This window comes from Mandrillus leucophaeus, unplaced genomic scaffold (genome assembly GCF_000951045.1).
Source record: "Mandrillus leucophaeus isolate KB7577 unplaced genomic scaffold, Mleu.le_1.0 Scaffold169, whole genome shotgun sequence".
NCBI classification, from domain to species: Eukaryota; Metazoa; Chordata; class Mammalia; order Primates; family Cercopithecidae; genus Mandrillus; species Mandrillus leucophaeus.
In genome coordinates, this window is record NW_012101687.1 from 5,767,613 (window position 1) to 5,792,383 (window position 24,771).

A 24,771-nucleotide genomic window follows, 5' to 3' on the forward strand; every position below is an offset into this window, starting at 1 on the left:
GGGAGTTTGAGACCAGCCTGACTAACATGGAGAAACCCTGTCTCTACTAAAAATACAAAGTTAGCCGGGTGTGGTGGCACATGCCTGTAATCCCAGCTACTTGGGAGGCTGAAGTAGGAGAATTGCTTGAACCCAGGAGATGGAGGTTGTGGTGAGCCGAGATCATGCCATTGCACTCTATTCTGAGCAACAAGAGTGAAATTCCATCTCAAAAAAAAAAAAAAAAAAAAAAAAAATTCAGAATTTATTCTCTCTTACCATCACCCATCGCCCAATTTCCATTCCATATACCTTCTGGGTGGCATTGAAACGTAGCTTTTAGGAAGGCCAGGGATAAGTCTGATTTTAGGATATTTCTATAATATTCTGTTTAGGGGTCTCATGTACTCAGATCTTAGTAAGTTACAGACATATATCTCTACTTCTTACCTGTTCTTCCCTCCACCACCACTTGTCGGGAAGAGATCCCTCCACTCACTGTTGTTACTACCACGGAGTACAGGCTGCCGGACTTGAGAGGGTGGAAGCTGTATCCACTGGTCTCACTGGAGGTGCTTTCATTTTTAATGACCACATTTTCATGGATCAGTAAGACTTGGTAAAATTCTACATCTCCTTGTGCCTGGGTCCAGTTAGTAAACAGACTACTGGTCATTCCTTGGTTGGCCACATGCAAGTCAGTCACTTGGGCAGGCACTAAAACAGTAGACAGAAGACAAAACAAATGACACTTAGTCACCTTTAGAAAGTGTAAGAAAAATGAGTCAAAAAATGGAGACAGACTTGAAAGTGCTAAAAATAATTTTTGTGTTGTTGCTATAGACTCTCAGTTCTATTTCCTGTGGCATATGGAGAACTACTCCTCTAGAGAAGCTTTAGTACTTTGAAAAAGCTGCTTATATAGGGATCAAAATTATTTAGGATCCAAGGATGAGATGATGCATGCTTATTAAGTGGTTTTGGTTTTAAATTTTAGATAATGAAGGCTGCTATTTTTGAAAACTGCTTAGTTAATATGATTTTATCTGTCCTTAGCCCACGATAATTCAAAGCTATCTAATCTACCTGAGCCAATGATTGTTCTGGGGTGGTACTGGGAATTCCCTTCAGTCTGGTGAGTATGGTCTAGCAAACTGGTTAGTTCTATACTGGCACATTCTCAAAGGGGCTGTTATTATATATGAACATGTAATAATATAAATTGTAATAATATATATTACAAAGTAATAATAACAACAACTACTGAATGTCTACTATGTGCCAGTTATGAGCTATATGTCTCATGAAGGTTACATTATTTGACACCCATTCAGAACTCTATAAAGTTGATTTTATTATTCCATTTATTAATGAGGAAACCAAGGATCATAAAATGTAAGTAATTTATATCACAGTGCTAACAAATAGCCAACCTGGAACTGAAAGCTAGATTTGTCTAACCCCTAAGCCTGTGTCCTTTTCCTAATTAACATTGATTGCTTCCAACTTATCGTTTAACAAATCTTATATACAGATCTTGAAGTTGGCATTTGGTCAACATACATTCTTCTTTGTGCCTCTTTCCTGAATTATAATAACCAAAGGGATTGTAACCTTGGCACCCCTCTTTCTCAAAGTTCATTGACTTCTGGATTAAGATACAAATGTGTTCATTAAAAAAATCCTACTGTATATGGATCAGATTCAGTTATAATTCTAAAGATTCAATTTTAATTCTAAATTTTATATGAAAGGCAAACAGCTACAGTGTCCAAAGCAATTTTGAAAAAGAAGAATAAAGTTAGAGGACTAACACCACCTGATTTCACTAAAAATCTTGTAATTAAGACAGGATAATACTGGCAAAGGGCAGACAGAAACATAGATTGATGGAACAGAATTGAGAGTCCAGAAATAGAAGAACAAACATGCTATCAATGGATTTTTTTAGAGATCCAAAGGCAATTTCATGGAGAAAAGATGGTCTTTTCAATACATAGGGCTGGAATTACCAGGTATCTATATGCAAAGAAAAAAACCTTCACCCATATCTCACATCATATATAAAAATTAACTCAAAATGGGTCGCAGACCTACATTTAAAACCTAAAACTATAAACTTCTAGGAGAAAGTCTTTGTGACTTTGATTTAGGCAAATATTTTTAGATATGACACCACAGCATGATTTATGAAAGACAAAAATTGATAAATTAGACATCAAAATGAAAAACCGACAGAAAACATTTTGACTGAGGACAAACAAACAATCCTATTTTAAAATTCAGCAAAATATTTGAACAAAAAATTCCCCAAGGAAGATAAATGGGTGACAAATAAGCTTGTGAAAGGATTCTCAAAGCCATTAGACATCAGAAAAAGGCAAATTAAAACCACATGAGATATCATTATCTTATTATAATGGCTATTCCATTAGAATGGCTAAATTTTAAAACAAACTGCTAATACCATGTAATACATGCTGAGAATGTGGAGGAAGTGGAAATCTCATACATTGCTGGTGGGAATGCAAAATTTCACAAACACTTTGGAAAGCAATTTGGCAGTTTTCTACAAAGTTAAATATGCATTACTATATGACCCAGCAATATGGGTGGTGGGGATGAAAAAATGACCTTAGGTCTAAAACAATGCCTTAAACTTCCATTTCTGGCAGTATGATAGGCTAGATACCATGAAAATCCTTAATAAACACAACTATACATATTGGATAAAATACGAAAATGTAAATGAATGACTTGTCAGGAATGTAAGGGATTCTCAAAGGCCAAAAAGTAAAGGATAGAGAGATAACTGGATCATAAAGCAAACTGTTGTGTTGAGAGCCCCTTTCAAATGCAAATGTAAGTTTTAATTTTATAGCATTGCAGGATATTGGAGAAAGGAGGTAAAGTGTAGATTTTTCCAGGCTGAAGAAACTCATAGGTGACCTTGTATAACATTGGAAAGGCTACATTCTAAGTATAAGTGAAATAAATAGTATCTCTTTACTCCCTATACAACTTCAGCCTTAATACTGGATGGAGAAAACGATTTCCTCTGAGAATTCATAATCTTAAGATAGTTTCAATGTGTTTGCCACCTGAATTTATAAAACCCAGGTGATCAAAAAACCTAAAGTTGACAATTTAGATTAATGTAGGTCTGGTTTGATAGCCTTGTGCACCTGAAAGAATCAAATGAAAATTCCTTCTGAAACTCACCTTCAAACATGTCCTTAAATAATTTCCACAGAATAAAATTCTAGGGAAAACAAGCTTACGGTAAAAAAAAAAAAATCACATACATTTAAAGAAATAAAGCAACATAAACAAAAGACAGGAAAATCAAAAGACAACAGAACTTAACTCCTGAAGATTTCAGCTATTATAATTATCAGACATAGGATGGAAAATAAACATTGTTAATTTGCATATAACAATACAGGAGGGGAATGAAAATATAACTAAAGGGCAACAGAGCACAACATAAATTTGAAAGAGAGCCAAAGACAATGCTTAAAAGTGAAGAACATAACAATTAAAATTTAAAACACAGTGGGTAGATTTTAAAATAGATTAGACAGAGCTGAAGAAAGAATTAATGAAATGAATCAAAGAGATGAGAAAGTTACCTATACTGTAGTTCAGAGAGAAAACACATGGAAAATATGAAATATATTGATGTGTTCATATATGTGTGTTCTAGAATACCAGAAGATGACAGAGCAGGGAATGGAGAAGGGGCAAGAGGCAATATCGGAGAGTTAATAGCTGAGAATTTTCAGGATTGTAGAAAGACACTAATTGGAAAGTACAGAAATACCAATCAATCTTAAGCAATAGAAACAAAAAGACATATATCTACACCTTGATTATTATTGTGAAACAACTGAACACCAAAGGTGAAAAATCAGTCATAGCAAACAGACTCAGAGAAATAAAAATTAGACTGATAGCTGACTCAGCAGCAACAATAAATCCCAGAAAGACTAGAATAATATCTTCTATGTGCTGAGAGAAAATAACTTTAAACACAGAGTTAGAACTTAAGGAAATTATCTTTCAAGACAGAGAGCTATAAAAAGATGACAGTTATATAAAAATATGCCCAGCAAAAACAAAATTTGAGAGAGTTTGTCCCTAGAAACTCTCAATGAAGAAATCTGAATAATGTTCTCCAGAATAAATGAAAATAATCCCAGATAAAATGTCTCAGATGCAGGAGGAAAAAATGAGAAAAAAGGTAGTAAATTGATAGGTAAATCTAAACAGATGTTGACTATATAAAGCAATAACTATATTTTTGTGGGATCAAAAGAGGAGAGAAAAATAAGATACAGGACAATAGTATATACATTGAAAAAGGAATTTTTTTTTTTTTTTTTTTTTTGAGACAGGGTCTTACTCTATCACACAGGCTGGTGTGCAGTGGCAGGATCTCGACTCAATGCAACCTCCACCTCCTGGGTTTAAGTGATTCTTATGCTTCAGCCTCCTGAGTATCTGGGATTACAGGTATGTGCCACCACTCCCAGCTAATTTTTGTATTTTTAGTAGAGACCGTGTCTTGTCACATTGGCCAGGCTGGTCTTGAATTCCTGGCCTCAAGATCCGCCCGTCTCAGCGTCCCAAAGTGTTGGGATTACAGATGTGAGCCACGAGGTCTAGCTAAAAGGGAAATCTTGATGACTTTGCTTCCAATTACACTGAAAAAATGAGAGCAATTAGAAGATAACTGCTCACCCTACAACTATCCACCTATTGGGATCTCTACCCACATATTGTCTCTTCCCTAGGTGATGTGGTTTGGCTTTGTGTCCCCACCCAAATCTCATCTTGAACTGTAATATGCATGTGTCCAGGGAGGGAGGTGACTGGATCATGGGAGCAGTTTCCCCCATGCTGTTCTCATGTGAGTGAGTGATTTCTCACAAGATCTGATGGTTTTATAAGGGGCTCTTTCCCCTTTGATCTCCATCACTTCCCCTCCTGCCATCTTGCGAAGAAGGTGCCTGGTTCCCTTTCACCTTCCACTATGATTTTTAAAAATTAATTAATTTATTTATTTTATTATACTTTAAGTTCTAGGGTACATGTGCACAACGTGCAGGTTTGTTAAATAGGTATACATGTGCCATGCTGGTGTGCTGCACCCATTAACTCGTCATTTACATTAGGTATATCTCCTAATACCATCCTGTCCCCTCTCCCCACACCCCACACCAGGCCCCAGTGTGTGATGTTCCCCAGCCTGTGTCCAAGTGTTTTCATTGTTCAATTCCCACCTATGAGTGAGAACATGCAGTGTTTGGTTTTCTGTCCTTGGGATAGTTTGCTCAGAATGATGGTTTCCAGCTTCATCCATGTCCCTACAAAGGACACGAACTCGTCCTTTTTTATGGCTGCATAGTATTCCATGGTGTATATGTGCCACATTTTCCTAATCCAGTCTGTCGTTGATGGACATTTGGGTTGGTTCCAAGTCTTTGCTATTGTGAATAGTGCTGCAATAAACATACATCACATGTGTCTTTATAGCAGCATGATTTGTAATCCTTTGGGTATATACCCAGTAATGGGATGGCTTGTTCAAATGGTATTTCTAGTTCTAGATCCTTGAGGAATCACCAGACTGTCTTCCACAATGGTTGAACTAGTTTACAGTCCCACTAACAGTGTAGCAGTGTTCCTATTTCTCCACATCCTCTCCAGCACCTGTTGTTTCCTGACTTTTTAATGATCGCCATTCTAACTGACCTTCCCCCACGATTGTAAGTTTCCTGAGGCCTCCCCAGCCATGTGGAACTGTGAGTCAATTACATCTCTTTCCTTTATAAATTACGCAGTCTTGGGTAGGATCTTTATAGTAGTGTGAAAACAGACTAATACACCAGCTGACACTGAGGTTAGATTCCCCATGCTCCTTTCTAAAGCCAATTCCTCCACTTGTGCTCTAGATCCCAATACCTCTTGCCTACTCATGGAAAAACGGCAGCAATTCTTCCCTCTCACTTTACATCATCATGATTCTCCTTCTACATCTTCTAGATCATTCCCTCCAGCATAAAACATGCTGTTATTTCTTCTACCTTTAAAAAATCATCCTCTTTTCAACCATACTTCCTTTTCTAGATGCTGCCCTATTTCTCTGCTCTCCTTTGCAGCAAAACTCCTTGGAAGGGTTGTTCTTTACTCTTTTTCAAGTTTAGGAAACTAAATCCAAGCCAAGTAAAAAGAAGGAACTAATAAAGATAAGAACTGAAATTGGTAAACTAGAAAACAAACACAATAGAAAGGATCCATAAAACAATGCCTAGTACATAATAGGCGGTTAATGAATACTTGTAAATTGCATGTTAAATAGTAATTCAGCAGACAGAACACTTTAAAATGTAAAGTTTATAAAGATTACTACCTGTTCTTCCTTTTACTGAAGAGGAATTTTTTAAGTCTCCACTAATACTGGTGACTGTAGCCATGTATTCTCGTCCAGGCACCAGGTCAGTAAAAGTGAATTCTTTGGCATCTTTGGAGAGTGACTTGTGGATCAGACGGAGGTCTCTGTCAGCTAGGGAAATGATGTATTCCTCCCATTCTGCTACAGGGGGCTGCCATATGATGCTCAGTGCGGTTTCATTGGCATGTTTGACACGAAGCTGGAGGACAGCCAGGGGGACTGAGGAAAAAGCAATGGAGACTTGGGTCACTGATGGACTCAGGCACATTCATAGAGTATACTTTTGAGAGCTCTTCTCTTCCATCCTTAAGAGTGTTTCAGTTCAACATTTGCTTTATGAATGTCTCTGAGTGTTAAAACAAAATCTTATCACAAAAAACTTTGTTCATGTATTGTAACCAGAAATACAGACTCAATTGCCAGAAGAGTCATTGATTTTTGACTGCATAATACTTTGAGTTTCTTTTTATATGGATTCTGTAATACAAAAATATTTACTCCAATCTTGTCATTCCCAAAATCACAAAGAAGAGTTCCTGTTTGAGTATTTAGGTGGAGCTAGGAGTATTTGTCACCCCCATAGGTTGAGGAGACCAAGTGCAACTTTCCCTCATTTCTGAGGTGGGGGACACTGATGTGTTCATGGAAGGGAGAGTTGGCTGGCAATAATAGCATCTAATTGAGGACTTGTCTCAAAATTGATTCATTTAAAAGGTTTTATTATTACAATTTCTAGGAGACATTAAGAATAAAGTGTTGGTCGGGCGCAATGGCTCACGTCTGTAATCCCAGCACTTTGGGAGGCCGAGGCGGGTGGATCACTTGAGGTCAGGAGTTTGAGACCATCCTGGCCAATATGGCAAAACTCCATCTCTACTAAAAATACAAAAATTAGCCAGGCGTGGTGGCTCACATCTCTAGTCCCAGCTACTTGGGAAGCTGAGGCACGAGAATTGCTTGAACGCGGGAGGTGTAGGTTGCAGTGAGCTGAGATCATGCCACTGCACTCCAGTCTAGGCAACAGAGCAAGACTCCATCTCAAAAAAAAAAAGAAAAAAAAAAAAAAAAGGAATAAAGTGTTGCTGCCTTAAATTATGAAAGAATCAAGTATGAAAATTTTTATTGTAAATTTTGCATCCATAAATTTTCTATAAATCCATTCTAACTGAGTCCCTAACTCTGCATCTTCCTCCTTTGGTATAGAGAAATAATTTGATTATTTACATTGAGGCCTACTTCAAGTTACCTGAATAAGGTAAACTGGAGATAAAGTTTAAGAAAAGTTTGGGCTGGGTGCAGTGGCTCACGTCAGTAATCCTAGCACTTTGGGAGGTCGAGGTGGGTGGATCACCTGAGGTCAAGAGTTTGAGACCAGCCTGGCCAACATGATGAAACCCCGTCTCTACTAAAAATGCAAAATTAGCTAGGTGTGGTAGCGCATGCGTGTGATCCTAGCTACTTGGGAAGCTGAGGCAGGAGAATCGCTTAAACCTGGGAGGCGGAGGTTGCAGTGAGCCAAGATCACGCCATTGCCCTCTAGCCTGGGCAACAAGAGTGAAACTCTATCTCAAAAAAAAAAAACCCAAATGTTTGGCCTGGCGCCATGGCTCATGCCTGTGATCCTAGCACTTTGGGAGGCCAAGGTGGGTGGACTGCTTGAGGCCAGGAGTTTGAGACCAGCCTGGCCAACATGGTAAAATCCTGTCTTTACTAAAAATACAAAAATTAGCTGAGCATGGTGGCACATACCTGTAATCCCAGATACTTGGGAGGCCAAGGCACAAGAATTACTTGAACCTGGGAGGTGGGGGTTGCAGCGAGCTGAGATTGTACCACTGCACTCCAGCCTAGGCCTGGGAGACACAGCAAGACTCTGTCTCAAAGAGTAAAAATAAAGAAATAAACAAAAGTTCTCCTGAGAATTATGCTGACATGCTGAGAGCCCCTAATGTTTTATGATCTTCATTTCCAAGTCATTTGAGTGATAAAATATTAGAGACGACATAGATGCTTGTCCTGTGAAATACTAAAAGTAGCTTAGTTTAAGCTGCTGTAGGTCTTTGATCATCATCCAGTGGACATTAATATTTGGAAGATGAAGAGATTACTGCAAGACACAGTTGTCAAGCGAAGTGGGTGTCATGATCTTTTCTTTGACATTCTTCTAAGAAGAACAGTGAATCCATGTAGTTATTTCCCTATTATCAGGCAAACTAAGAAGAAGGTATTGGAATTTCACTCTAAGTATCGAGCATTTCACATTACAAGGATTATCAAGGAAATGTTGAACTTGGAAGTGCAACTCTCTTCTTTGACAATATGAGTATAAGTATTTGACAGTATGAGGATACTGAAACATGATTCTTGCTGTCATGATTATACTGCAAAGCTTTGGGCAGTTATAACCTCTTTGAGCCTGTTTTCTCATTTCAGTAGCCTTATTCTTCCCTTCCCTAAAATCCAAACATATCCCTCTCCACTTTAATCACTCTTCCTTGGTACCTGAAATCCCCACATTAGTCAGCATGAGGTCAAAGGCAATGGTTCCCTAATGCTGATCACTAGCAAAACGTTCTTCTTTTGTGGGAAGGATTGTCTTTATTTTTGGAATGTATCCATCCTACTCTTTTGGTGCTTAAAATGGCTTTCTTTCATGAAATAATGGAATTACTAGTGGAAGTGATTTTAAATGTTCTAATTTGACAAATTAGGTGTTAGAAACCCCACGTTAGTCTTAACGTCCTTAATATCTCAAATTCAGAAAACACGAGGGTATGATATTAGCTGTTACGGCAGTTACCTGGATTACCTGGGAGAGGGAACAAATTACTCTTCCATTGGTGTTAACACCTTCATATTTGCCTACCTGTCCGGCCTTGGCAACGCTCAGGATTCTTCAAATTTCCACTCTCAACAATGACTTCCACCTCATACTGTCTTCCCGGCACGAGCCCCATGTCATCCATGACATAGTGTGTTTCTTCCTTTCCCACAGTGATGTTGAGCAGCACTACAGAATCATTGAAGAGTAGGATCCGATACTGCTCCCAGTCTCCAGCAGGGGGCGACCAGCTCACTACAAGAGACCTCATCCAGCCATTACTGTTTGCCTCCAGGTTTGCAACTTTGTCTGGAACTAAATGGTGAAATGATGTCAAAAAGGAGATATTACAAACCAAAAGTAAGAATACTCATTTACTTTTCTTGGGCAGCAATAGATAGGAGACACAATATCTGCAGTTCAAAACATTTCTATCCCCTCTTGATGTCCGTGGACTGCAAATGAGGGTTCTTTGAGACATTTGACACTCAAGAAGTGTCTGCCAAAATCATTTTAGTAATATCAGTAATGTAATCTTCTGTTACAGTGTTAATAATCTGGTGAAATGTGGCATCCCTTGGAAGAGATATTGGATGTCGTGATCATGAGGCATTCGTTTCTTTTTTCCAACTAAAAAGATTAATGTTCTTGCAAGATTAAGCTCTATTTTTTTTTTTTTTTTTTTTTTTTTTTTTGCTTAAAAGCATTCAAGGTCTCTCTATAATCTACAGAATAAAATGTCAAGCCCTCTGCTTACATTTTTGGCTCTTTAAGTTCAGACCCCACATCCTTCCAGTCTTAACTGAGACTACTTTCTGCAGCCATCCTGTCTCCTTCCCTACCCTTTGGAAAGCTGGCCTCCAGTTGCATGTTCTGTAGACCTGCAAGTCTCCTGGGCTCTTCTGCCTCTGGGCCTTTGCTTATTTTGTCCCCTCCACCCCAAGAGCTCTTCCCTCTTTGTCACAAATGTTATATTTTTTAGGTCCTCATTAAAGACCATTTCTATTTCCTCCAAGTTGGTTTTATTTTTTTTGAGACAGGGTCACACTCTATTGCTAGGCTGGAGTGAAGTGATGCAGTCATGGCTCAACCACAGGGCTCAAGCAATTCTCCCAGCTCAGCCTCCTGAGTAGCTAGGACCACAGGCACATGTCACCATGCCCAGCTAATTATTATTATTATTATTTTTTGTAGAAACAAGGTCTCACTATGTTGCCGAGGCTGGTCTCAAACTCCTGGGCTCAAGCAACCCTCCACTTCGGCCTCCTAAATTGCTGGGATTACAGGCATGAGCCACCGCGCCCTGCTCCCATTTCCTCCAAGTTTGTGCTGCTCTTATGAAAGAGAATTTTGTTCTCTTTCCTCTTTGACCATATAGCGTTTACTTCAGATCTCTAATAGCAGAGGGAATGGACTCTGGAATCAAATAGCCTAGTTTAAATTCTAGCTCCAGCACTTACTGAGTGGATAACTATGGACAAATTATTTGACCTCTTTGAATTATCTGTATAATGCTAATAATAACAGGACATCTCTCACAGTTTTATTGTGAGAACTAAATGAAATAATGGGTGTAAATTATTTTGTCAGTGCCTGATACATGGAAATATCAATACAGTCACTATTATTAAAATGTACTATTTTTCTTTTTGTACATGTATGTATTCTACATCTGTGTGATTAAAATGAAACTTTTCTAAAGCAGAAGTTGGACAATTTTTTCTGTAAGGATCAGGTAGTAAATATTTCAGGTTTTGCAGGATACATATGGTTTCCGTCTCATCTTTTTCTTGTTTGTTTGCTTATTTGTTTGTACAACCCTTTAAACATGTAAAAACCACTCTTAGCTTGAGCGCTAAACAAAATCAGGCCACAGACCAGATTTGGCACCAGATGGGGTAGTTTGTTGGATCCTGCCTTAAAGGCAAGTAGCATGTCTTATTTGTTTTAACAATAGTACAGTAATTTACACATATAAGGCACTGGATAGATAAGTGTTTGAGGACATAAATTAATAAAATGATGTATGGAAAACATGGTTAAATGCTAACTGGTTCTCACTGTAAGAATGAGTCAGAAATGTTTTATATACTGGCATCAATGCTAATGCATTTATGCTCCTTAAGTGATGTGACATGAAAAAGCATAAGACAGAAACAATATGCACATCATTCAGAAATCCAAACTCATTTGCCTAAGTGACTCAGACAAATGGGCCCTATCCCAGACACCTTCAGTTACATAGGCTCCACTTCTCAGACTGGGAAAGGAGTTTTCCTGCTAACTTATTTTGTCCTATTCTAAGGTGGATCAGAGACTGATTTGAGCAACCAAGGAACATTCTGGAGCCCAAGACTCACATGTTCTGCCCATTGCCATCTTCTGAGCAGACAGTTCACCAGAGACACAGCTGACAGTAACTTGATAAAGTCGTCCAGGGGTTAACTCTTTAAAGTGAGTTTCAGTGACCCGAGGTGCTAATACTCTGGATTCTTTGATGATCCCTTTATGAGAGAGGGTGATGTTGTAAGAATCCACATTTCCAGGAGGTCTTTGCCACTTGACTTTTAGAGAGGTCAAATTGCCATCATTTGTCACCTTCAGATTTGAGACTTCCATGGGGGCTAATTAGGAAAGAACAGAAAAGAGACTTTTACTCAGGATATCTCACCAGTCCTATGGCCAAATTTTGACCTGTAATTTTATTTCTGTAAGCCACATTCCTTGGGCTGGAGAAAACAAGCACTTTAAGAGGCAAAAATTATCCTCTTCAGATGGTGAAAAAATAAAAGTAAAAAAAAATTTTAAAGAGGCAAAAATAATGCTGTAAAACCAAAGGTAGGCTATGTGCTTGGTGGCAAGGCCCAAAGCTTGTCAGGCAGAAGCCTGGATTCTGGTTCAGACTGGGCCATTGGTCAGCTAGGAAACTCTGGACAGCTCTTTCTAGTTCACTGAACCTTACAGTGTTTCTTACTGGCAAATGAGGCTAGGTCAAAGCCCCACAATGGTCCTTCCCAATTCAGAAATTCTTTAAGTGGAATGCGCAAAGAGGTCTGTCATCTGCCTCATTTCTTATCGCCTTTATAGATTAATATTCAATAATATTGAGTACATAGTAAATATATTGATCAATTGATTAGTGATTACAAAATTTTATGTGATAAAACTAATTTTTATATTAAATCATGATAAAGTTAATGAGTTGTGTTACTACTTCATCAAAGGAAAATGATTAAAAAGGAGATACCCTTTTGTGAATACTTTTTTCTAGAATATAAATTAATGAAGCTTCCTTAAAAGAATGGGCGGCCTGGAGCGGTGGCTCATGCCTATAATCCCAACACTTTGGGAGGCCGAGGTGGGTGAATCACCTGAGGTCAGGAGTTCAAGACCAGCCTGGTCAACATGGTGAAACCCCGTCTCTACCAAAAATACAAAAATTAGCTGGGCGTGGTGGTGGGCGCCTGCAATCTTAGCTACTCGAGAGGCTGAGGCAAGAGGATCACATGAACCTGGGAGGCCAAGGTTGCAGTGAGCCGAGATCAGACCATTGCACTACAGCCCAGGCAACAAGAGTGAAACTCTGTCTCAAACACAAAACAAAACAAAACAAAACAAAAGAATGGGCATAGCACTCTGATTTTGCATAAGGCAGTTAGGAATGCAATTTGCTCTTGACGTACATAAATAACTTTTAAGATATACAGAACATTTTTGGCCAGGAATATTTACATATATTTGAGGTGTGCTATAAAAGGTATATAAATGTACTGGTATCCTCAAATCTTTCCCACCAGCCTCCTATAGTTCCAGAAACTAATGTCTAAGGCACCGCATATACTAGAGTTTCACTTAAAATTAGATAACTTACCAAGAGAGGAGATTTAATTTACACATTAGACTTGCTAGAAGGATTAGACTCTACTAAAAATGTAAGCTCCATGAGGGCAACGACTTTGTCTCTCTTGGATGTTATATCAGCAACGCCCAGCATCTAGCCTATATTCAGTAACTATTGGCTGAATGAAAGTTTGTGTACATTACTCATTAACACTTAGCATAGATTCATTTATTAGTCTAGGGTAGGCTGTGGGAATAGGTCCTGTGGTATTAGGTCCCAGGTCATGTGGTTAGATAGAAAATTTTGGAAATGACTGTCACACAGGAGTAGGGCTATGTATAGCATGGAGAAAGTAATTCTGGTTCGCTGTGAGTGATGTCATAAAGACAGTGGATCCCTGGTTAAGAAAAGGAAGAAGGAATCCTTAGCAAGGAGACGGAGTATTAAAAAGAAGAAGAGAAGCTAGGTCCGTATCAGTAATTAACTTTGCCTACTTCAAAATGTTGCCAAGGGCTAGCCTAAACTTTAGAATAAAAGAGAATCCTTCTTTTTCTGAGTACAAAAGTGGATATTGGTCTTCTATACCTTATAAGAATTTCCATTTGTCCTATATTACTGTTATTAAAATAATAAATTTGATTTATTAAACATCCCCTTGAATTCGCTTTATTCTTCTTCAGCTAGCTAGGGAGAACTTACCTGTCCTGACTAGTTTCCACTTGTAGTTTTGCAGCCCTGCGGCCTCAGTCACAACAGTGAGGTTGTAGAGATAGCCAGGGGTCAGCCCGTTAAAAGCATAGGAAGTAGCTTGTCTGTCCACAACACTGCCATGAACTAGGATCCCTTTATCCATTAGCATCAGCCGGTATCGTTCCACATTCCCAGAACCATGGGACCAGGAAACCAGGAGAGAATTAGCTTTTGTGGAAATACCAATATCTTTCACTGGAGATGGCACTAGTGAGATAAAATGCATGTCCAAATGTCATTCATAATTCCCTTACAGGAGACATATACATTTAATTAGAAGTCACACATTCATCTTAACTTGGTAATAGCGTTAATAAATAACAGGATTCTGGAAATTTCACTGGAACTTTGATTAGTGCTGTTTTCAAAGTCTGCAGCCTCAAGTTACATCATAATTTACTTGTCTACCTCCCCTACTTCATAGGTATTGAGGTAGCTTTTGCCAATGAAGTATATAACACTACACAGCAGTAAGTGGAAAAGAGAAAGGAAAGAACTATAGAAGATGAAAAATGGAGAGGGAGATTTAAAAAAGAGAGAAAATTTGGCACATATACGCCATGGAATACTAGGCAGCCATAAAAAAGGATGAGTTCATGTCCTTTGCAGGGACATGGATGAATCTGGAAACCATCATTCTTAGCAAACTAACACAGGAACAGAAAACCAAACGCTGCATGTTCTCACTCATAAGTGGGAGCTGAACAATGAGAACCTATGGACACAGGGAAGGGAACATCACACACCAGGACCTGCTGGGGGGTTGGGGGGATAGGGAAGGGATAGCATTAGGAAAAATAGCTAATGTAGATGACGGGGTTGATGGTTGCAGCAAACTACCCTGGCATGTGTATACCTGCACGTTCTGCACATGTATCCCAGAACTTAAAGTATAAATATCCCAGAAATTAAAGTATAATTGAAAAAAAATTTAAAAAGAGAGAAAATGAGGGGAGAGCGAATGACATGAAAGACATGTACTTTATGGAAGGAGGTAGTGATGTGCCGTGTATATCATAATATGTGGGTGCACAGATGGCTTATTCTTCACCTCATCGAAGAAACAAATACTTGTTTCAAACATAGGAATATTTAGGAAACTTTATGACTTGATGTTATAAGAAGAGTATACAAAGAACAAAAACATCTAAAAAATAAGTTTTATGGCACAAACTCAGAAAATGGGGCAGAAAGTCCTGTTGCTTTGATTTGAGTTAGAAGAGCCATTAGGGAGTATCTCTTCCAAATTGGAGAAAACTCCAATTCCAGAGAAGTCCCATGACTTCTTCAAAACCATTCAGCAAGTGACCAGCATAGCCACGCATGCTATTTTCAGTCCAGTCTGTCCACTGTATCCCACAAGCTCCTTTTAAAAATTTAACTAATTAGCTAATTAATTAATTTTGCTCTGGAGTGGCACTCTTACTCCTATTCCTTGAATAAAGTATAACTTGAAAAGTATCCTATGAACTACTCAGCTATAAATAAACAGGTCTTACCTGTTGATCCATTGGTATAAACTGAAGAAGAACGTTTTCCTCCAGAAACAGCTGTGATGGTAATATTGTATTTACTACCAGCAGTGAGATTGAAAAAAGTGTATTTGTTCCATGAAGTACTTTCTTGAATTTGAACCCCCTGTATCTTTTGGTTATTTTCATCAAATAATTGCACCTCATACGAGTTGACTTTTCCGGGAGAAGGAGTCCACCAAACGTGCAAGCTGCTTGAAGTAGTCTTCTCTTTGCTGACTCCAAACCTAGCAGGAGGTAAAGGATCTGCAAGGCAAATACAAAAAAAAAAAAAAAAAAAAAAGAACATGGCTTGAAGACTTTTGCAAATAACTGCTTATTTTACTGCAGTCCAGACTCATTTTTCTTAAAAATCTGTTATTTGTGAAATAAAGTGGCATTTTGCTTCACTTCCAAACCTACCCTTTCACTTTCTTAAAAAAAAAAAAAAAACATTTAGCTACTAGTCATATGAATTCCTTTTTCTACGAAAACTTTTTTGTTGTTGTTGTTAAGGTAGCTCTGATCTTGAAAGTTCAAGCAAAGTTATATTTTCTTTGGCTTGCGGTTTAGCAAAGTTTTCAAACATTGACAAACATCCAGGTTATGCCTGGATAAATACTGAAGATCTCAACAGAAAACGCAGATATTAAGAAGTAATTTGAAATATACACTGAACTTCTTTCTAGGTTGTAGATTGTTGGTGTCTAGTATACGTAACTTTGGGTGGTGTTTTAGATATTAGACAACCACAAAAGATACAGATCTGATTATAAACCTAGGATAGGTTTGCTTACCAAAATGGATTCTCCCACTAGCTGGGACTCCCTATATCCCTAGACTTTTTTTTTTTTTTTTTTTTTTTAGATGGAGCATTGCTCTTGTAGCACAGGCTGGAGTACAGTGGCACGATCTCGGCTCACTGCAACCTCCGCCTTCTGGGCTCAAGTGATTCTCCTGCCTCAGCCTCCCTAGTAAGCTGGGATTAGAGGCACACGCCACTGCGTCTGGCTAATTTTTTTTTGTATTTTTAGTAGAGACACGGTTTCACCATGTTGGTCAGGCTCGTCTTGACTTCCTGACTTCAGGTGATCTGCCTGCCTCGGCCTCCCAAAGTGCTGGGATTAGAGGCATGAGCCACCGCACCTGGCCCCCTATATCCCTAGATTTTTAACATCTCAATTTTGGGGCACTTTGATGCTGCCGGAGCACCCAGAGTATGTGTGAATGGGCAAATCTTGCACCCAACTGTTCATCTTATTTCAACTCTCAAAGCCAAGGATCAGTTTGAGAAGTCCTGCTTTGCCTGTGGTTGAATCTCCACCATTGAACTTGAATAGAATAAAAAGCATATCTGGGTTAGGAACTAAGTCAACGATATTTAGTGAGCAGCCATTCTTTTGGTACAGCGGGGAGTAAAGTCTAAGAAATAAGGGGCTGCCCCTACCCTGAGTGCTGAGAGTAGAATTATTGTGAGACATCTTTAGGAGAAATTTTCAGAAATCCAACATGGTTCTTGGTCTAGAAAGTGGGATCAAGATATTGGAGACCAATATTGAAGGGTCAGGTCAGATATTACAATGGCATGGCTATAGAAACTTCACTACTTCCTGGTAGACCATGTTGTGTTCACAATACAACACCAGGAATTCTAGACCTTAATTAGAAAATATAACCTTCTTATACGTCTTAAGATGATATTCACCTGCAATTAACATATAAAAAAGAAATAAGATAGCCTTACTCTATATTCAAAAGGCAGTTATAAACAGACAACTCATAAGACTATGTATGGCTGACCAATAGATACCACAGGCTTAATAAAGCCTATGAAATCTAATGTTTCTATGTTGTATGCTATGATTTATATAAGTACCTCATACTGTAAAATTATATATGCCACATTTATAACATTGATAATTAATAATAACATAAATTTTAGCTGACAAGCAAGCTGAGGCAGCAGTAACTAAGACAAACATTAACAGAGTGCCCAAAACACAGGTGAGCTTGGAAGACAAGGTTGCATGGTTCAACCACAGCACAGCCGTTTGGTTCACCCGAAGAACATATGTTCTAGAGTTTGACAGCCTGGGCTTGAATTGGGCTCTCCTATTTGTAGCTGTGTGCTTTGGGCAATTCCTTAACCTCCCTGTGCCTCAGTTTCTTCATTTATGCAATCCTGATAATAAATAATATCTTTTTAGTAAAGTTGTTATGAAGATTAAATTGAATATTATATAAAAAGTACTTAGAACTGTGTCTGGCATGTAGTAAGTGCTCAATGTTAGCTGTTATTATTATTCCTATAATTAGGTGAAAATATTGCCACAGAAGCAGTGAAATGTAATGGCAGACAGCATGAGCTTTGGAGTCAGAATTAAATTCAAATCTCAGCTCTGACAAAGTCATGAGACTTTGGGCAGGCTATTTAACCTGTCTAAGCCTCCACTTTCCTATCTGTCTGGGGAGTATAATACTACTACTTACATTCCAAGGCAGTTTTGAGAAGTAACAAGATATAGAGGAGACTATGAGATTCTAATAGTCAGTGAAACTCAAGAACAATGCTGTCGTACCTGACTGAGATGACATACTTTTGCTGAAGTGGCATTTTAAGGACAAGGATGAGAGGGACAGCTACTTCCAGTGATAGTTCGAAAGGGATCAATACTGTCATCTACAAGTGTTTTCAAGCCAGATAAAAATTCTAAAAAATAATGTTATCATCAGTAGAATCTAAACATATATAATCCACAAAATATGAGACATAGAAATAAATATTAAGGTTGCGTGCCTAGAGGGTGAAGTTCAGAAATGCAGACTTTATCTAATCTTTCTGAGCCACAAAACAAAACAGTCAATCCTTTGTACATCCGCTAGAACAAAGGAACAATGAGACTGGGAAGTGCCTGGGCTGCGAGAACCTGCACTGGAAACAAACACTTAAAACCCCATTTATACTGTGATAAAGCCCTTTGCTGGCAGTTGTCCACTATTGCTATGCATGCTGCAGAAACTAAATAGTTTTCAGACTCCCTTTAAATCTAAGCCCAATAAAAACTCTGATGGATTTAAAAAGTTTTCAAAATTGTATTAGGTACTTCTATCAGGAGTGCACATTTCATATAATATGTCTGTGTGTGTATGTATGTATTAAATATGTGTGTGTGTGTGTGTGTATATATATATATATATACGGAGACAGAATTTTTAATGCTACTTGAAAATTTAGCCATGTACCTATAATCTTCTGATCACATGACAGATCATACGTAATTAGGAAATCCTACTTGACTTTATATAATTTATGCAGATGTTTAAAGGTATCAATACACAGATGTGTGCATTGATAGTCTGGTTTTTCCACTCATCACACTCATACACATAGTAACCAGTGAAGTATTACAAAATATGAGAACTAATAATAAATCAAAAATAATAAATCATAGCTTTAGTCTTAATATATCAATATTTATCATTAGCCATAAATTTAAAGCACTTTGTACTTCTTGGTTCCCAACAGACCTGAAATAAGGAATGACAAATGCATAGTCAAAATGAATAACAACAGTAAGTTCTATAGTATTCATTTAAATACTTGAATAAATCTACCAGCACCAGAAAGCCCCAGAGTTCCATAAGCAGGCTTGATGTCAACACAATTTTTCTGTTCTCAAAGGAAAAGGCAAAGTATGGCAAAATTCCTGAACCAGAATGAATTCTTTTTTTCTTTTCTTTTCTTTTTTTTTTTCTAATGTGATTTAGGAAGCCAAGTGTGGTGATGTGTGCCCTTAGTTCCGGTTACTCAGGAGGCTGAGGCAGGAGGGTTGCTTGAGTCCAGGTTTGGAGGCTGTAGTACGTCATAATAGTGCCTGTAAATAGCTACTGCACTCCAGCCTGGGCAACACAGAAAGACCCTGTCTTTTTTTAATGTTATTTAAAACAAGAAAGAAAGCTATATTTACAGCACAAATAATATTTGCTTCTTAATTGTTTTTGTCACAGCATGGTCATTAAAACATTAGTATCTATTGATATAGAAATTTCTAGACTCTTTAGAATTAGAAATGATTGTATTTGCTATAGAAATAAATTCAACCTTATAACAAAGGGCAGCTAATCCATGGGTTCGTGCCAAAAGCTTTTCTTAAAGGCATAACAGCACTACATTACATCTGATAATTTATAACATGCTTTCTCAGTTGGAATAGGGACTCAGAGACATTAAATAACTCACTCATGTTGTATAGGAACAGGTAGTACAGTTGAGCTTCCAATACCTGTCTCTAAATTGTGTTTTCTTTCTATCACAACTTAGCTGTCCTAGTGTGGGAAATGATGTCATGAATTGCATATTCAGTGTAATGACAAAAAATAAAAATTGATGTCTATGGAAAATGATAGGCATATTTACAGAATTTTTCAGATGGTGGTTTGCTATTGTAGCATAGTCAAAATTAATAACAACAGTAATGACAGTTCAATCTAATTCTGTGATCATGAAAGTTCCTTTTTTGAAAATAATATTTTTCTTGCCCGTTCCCTTTTTTCCTTATTTATTGCCTTTACCTGGAGAATCTTCATTTTGTGCTAGATTACTTTGAGAGTCTTCTAAGTGTCTTCCTTATTTTCTTTTGAGACAGGGCCTTGCTCTGTCACCCAGGCTGGAGTCCAGTGATGTGATCATGGCTCACGGCAGCCTCAACCTCCTGGGATCAAGTGAGTATCCCACCTCAGCCTCCCAAGTAGCTGGGACCACAGGTGCACACCACCATGCCCAACTAATTTTTGGGTTTTTTTTGTTTGTTTTTTTTTTGAGACGGAGTCTAGCTCTGTTGCCGAGGCTGGAGTGTAGTGGCACAATCTCGGCTCACTGCAACCTCCGCCTCCTGGGTTCAAGTGATTCTCCTGCCTCAGCCTCCCAAGTAGCGGAATTATAGGCGCCCACCACCATGCCCAGCTAATTTATATATTTTTAGTAGAGATGGGGTTTCATTGTGTTGGCCAGTCTGGTCTTGAACTCCTGACCTCGTGATCCGCCAGCCTCGGCCTTCCAAAGTGCTGGGATTACAAACATAAGCCAGAACGCCTAGCCTAATTTTTGTATTATTTTGTAAAGATAGGGTTTCACCATGTTGCCCCAGCTGGTCTCAAACTCCTGAGCTCACATGATCCTCCCACCTTAACCTCCCAAAGTGCTGGGTGGGATTGCATGCGTGAGCCACCACGCCCAGCCTCTTCCTTATTTTCTGTCTTTCCTCCATGATTGCCAAATAATCTCTTTGTACATCTGCCCCATCCATCATCCTCATTCCCCTTGAAGCATCAAAAATTTTTCCTGAATTTCTATTTCAGGATAAAGTCTAAGTTTCTTCCAAGGCACTCGAGTTCTTCTCAAACTGGATTTTATCCCTGCCTCCCAACCAAAGAACAGCATCTTTACAGAAATTGGGATACCAATCTAGTTACAAGGAGAGTGGTTAGGAAACTTGATTGGAACTGCATTTATGTAGCATTTTATATAAAATGGAGTACACATCCACTATTCATATGAATAATTGGAGGATTACTTGTAAAAATCAGGGTGGGGATGGAGCAAAAAACCAAACCATCCTTTGGTGCAGGTTTTTGAAAATGAGAAGAAAAACAAAATAGAAAAGAATTGTGCACAACTCCAGTTACTTAAATACATTTCTAGAGAGGTAATTTCTTTTACTTTGTTATTGTTGCTGTTTGACAATAGTCAGTTTTCTGGCTTACTTTAAAGACGATGCATTATATTATGCTAATACATCAGGTTGCTGTGCATTTAATGTAACATCCGTATACACTAGATCTAAAATGAGAAGCTCACTTTTAGTGAATATTAGAGAACCATGTCAGCACTGAGGGCACCCAGACAACTTAATGAGATTAATGCACCCTCATCCCCATGATATTCTTCAGTAGTTTCAGCCCAATTCTTTAATATCAATAACTGAGGCTTTTTCAATATTATCTAAAATGCTATATACATGCAATATGCAGAGAAGTCCCCTGGCCCCCTCTTCTAATCAGACTGCTGTCCAAAAGCCTTCTTATGTATAAATTCATGAGTACATGATATGTACTTCCAAACCTGGACATGTAGGTATTAAGGCATTATTGTTAGCGTTAGGTGTGATAATTATATTGTGGTTATCACCCAGAAATGTAGACTGAAATATTTACAAATGAAATGAAATAATCAGGGCTTGGATTGTATCAAAATGATGCGCAGTGGGGGAGCGGGTGGGGATATAGATGAAGCAAGGTTGGTCATAAATTGGTAATTATTGAAGGGAGGTGATGAGTACATGGTAGTTCATTATACTATCTTTTTTACCTTTTTAGGTACTGAGTTTTTCCATATAAAAGGAAGAAGACACAATATCAAAAACAAAAATCCCTGCAAACCTAGATAGATACTTACTGTGTTCATTTGAGTTTCATATTATATGTTTAGGGGTATATATGCATCTTAATTTATATACATTCATACATATAGAATGGGGTTTGTTTCTCCTACAAAGTCAGAAAAATGTAATATTATCTTTTGCTCCCAGGGGGATTCCAGCAAACTGGCATCTAGGAATGGAAGGCAAACATTTGTTTTTTGTTTGTTTTTTCATTCTGTCCAGACAAATTAGCTTTTATTTCTTCCTAGCTAGTGTGTAAAATGCCATGCCTTCCAACAGAAGTCAGATTAATAGAGAAATATTTCTAGGCACAGAAAGGAAGACCAATTTCAGAGAATTGGGCTGGTTCATTCCATATAGGTAGCTCAGTTTGACCTTAAAATTCCTGAAATAAATGCATTGTAAATAGCTGATTGCAAAATACTGAAGTCATCACCAAAAGTTCAACACAATCAAAGATCAATAGTGACTCACAATTGTTTCACACTAAAACATATTTAACCATTATCCCATTTTTGTGTATGCTAAGTATATATATACTTAAAAGATTTTATGAGGTATTTGGTCCTCTTTAAAAGTTGACTTGAAAAATAATAAAATAACACGTGGTAATTTGAAAAAACTGATGCCAACTTACAAATAATATCCTTTTTGCAGAGTAGTGGAAAGAATACTGGAGTTGGAGCCAGTGAACAAGAGTTCAAGTTCTGACTCTATTGTATGTTAGCTGTGTGAATTTGTAAACATTGTCAGTTAATTCTTATGAAGGTCAATCTCATCTCCAACCTGGAAGTAATAATAGTAAACTCACTGCACACTTCATATGTGACAAAAAAACTTTTCTAGATTTTATGTTTGAACCAATGAAAACTTCGTAACAACCCCATGAGTTATTATTATTATACGATCCCCATTTTGTAGGTTTGGAAACAGACCTGGAAGGGTTAAGTAACTTGACCAAAATAACATGGCTAGGAAGCGGTAGAGGCAGTCTGCCTTCAAAACTCAACTCTTAGTCTCTATGCAACCTACCCTTTCACTATACGCCCTCCACAGGGTTGCCATGAAAATAAAATTAAGCTATAGATGGTCAGTATAATATGTATTTTATACTGTTACCAATTAAACGTAATATGTGGCAGTCTTTTATATGCTATAAAAGCACAAAGCAGGCTGGGCACAGAGGATCAAAACCAGCCTGAGCAACATAGGGAGACCCCATCTCTACAAATAATTTTTAAAAACTAGCTGGGCGTGGTGTTGGGTGCCTGTAGTCCCAGCTACTCAGGAGGCTGAAGCAGGAGAATTGCCTGAGCCTAGGAGGTCAAGGCTGCAGTGAGCTGTGATTGTGCCACTGCACTCCAGCCTGGGCAACACAGCAAGATCCTGTCTGAAAAAAATTAAAAAAATAAAATTAATCTTTAAAGAAGCACAAAACAAATATGAGAGTACTCCTCTCTTCCTGGGAAAGATAAATACTCCTAGGCATTATAGATTCGATCATGCATTAAGAAGAATTGTATCAAAATCTTAATGCCAACAAATAATAGAAAAATTATGTCAATAGTTCTTGAACTTGTGTGCATCGATTCACTGTGATATTTGTTTAAAATGCAGACTCCCTCAGCTCTATTCCTTCTAAATTCTAATTCTTTCCAAGTGGGGTAGAAACCAAAAATATGTTTTCATTACCAGCTCTGCAAGATATTTCGATGCCGGTAACCTACAGATATTATTAAGAAATGATGGCTTATGTTTAAAACTATAAAAGTATTAGGGGATGAATTGTATCCCCACCAAATTCGTATGTTGAAACCCTAAACCCCAGTACCTCAGTATGTGACCGTATGTGGAGATACGGCCTTTAAAGAGGTGATTAAGTTAAAATGGGGCCATTAGAGTGGGCCCTAAGCCAATATGACTGGTGTCCTTGTGAGAAGACATTAACAGACAGACAACATAAACAGAGGGACCACTATGTGAGGACATGCAAGAAGGTGCCATCTGCAAGCCAAGGAGAGGCCTCAGAAGAAACTAAACCTGCAGACACCTTTGCCTTGGACTTCTAGCCTCCAAGATTGTGAGACAATAAATTTCTGTTGTTTAAGCCACCCAGAGTCTGCGATATTTTGTTAAGGCACTCCTAATAAACCAATACAATAAGCAACATTTCGAAGTGGAAATAATAGTTGATATCGTGATTCAACAATTAAAGTTCCTAAAATGTTTTTTATTAAAGACAAATAAGTTAGTCATATTAAAATAATTAAAATCATTTGAGAGGTTTTGTTTTTTATTTTTCTAGGCTGATTAATAAGTAGCTGAAACTGACTTAACAAGAGGGAAAATGCTGTTAAAATATTATTTCTACAGGTAAAGTTATCTACCACTACACCTCTTTCCTGGGCTCTGTAATTTATCCATAATCCAATGAGAACAGACCATATTTTTAGTATACGTACATTCTCTCACTAAAATATTAATTTCATTCATTCACATCTACATACTTATCTGTATCTATATATTGGTCTATCTATCTATCTTTCTATATCTTCTACTCATCATCCATGCCCAGATCCACCATTCATCCATTTTTCCATTCATCCATCTATCCATCCATTTAATCGGTATTTAAGGAACACCTACTATGGATTAGATGCCATTTAAGTACTGAAAACCTACTTCTTATTGCCAGACAAATAAATGCTCCCTAAAATTTTCAAATGAAAACCGCAAAGTAGAAGTCACAAATTCAAATGTCTTTAGAAGGCATTCAGGTAAGGAAATAAATGAACTGGTATTCCAGTGAATTGGTGTCCAAAAGGAGAAGCCACAAGTCAGCTCTAGGGAGCTTCAGGCACAGTTTTGCCAAATCTTCCAAAATTTTAAGAGAATCCATACATTTGGGTTTTAATGTGAATTTTCAATTTTTAATGCTGGTGAAATAATCTGCATATTTTCGCAAACACTAC

The 24,771-nt window shown here is 37.9% G+C and overlaps 1 protein-coding gene across 4 annotated transcripts in view; it reads right to left on the bottom strand.

Annotated features, from left to right (window-relative positions):
• The window catches only part of PTPRB (protein tyrosine phosphatase, receptor type, B), a 140,603-nt gene that overhangs the window by 69,548 nt on the left and 46,284 nt on the right, over nt 1-24,771 (bottom strand). For 3 of the 4 annotated variants that reach the window (XM_011976637.1, XM_011976639.1, XM_011976638.1), the window contains 6 exons: nt 15,348-15,626; nt 13,798-14,055; nt 11,618-11,881; nt 9,303-9,572; nt 6,395-6,655; nt 430-696 (listed from right to left, as the gene is read on the bottom strand). In XM_011976637.1, coding sequence (XP_011832027.1) covers nt 430-696; nt 6,395-6,655; nt 9,303-9,572; nt 11,618-11,881; nt 13,798-14,055; nt 15,348-15,626 — 1,599 coding nt within the window. The remainder of the gene's footprint in view (nt 1-429; nt 697-6,394; nt 6,656-9,302; nt 9,573-11,617; nt 11,882-13,797; nt 14,056-15,347; nt 15,627-24,771) is intronic. The other variant, XM_011976640.1, reaches the window with a different exon arrangement.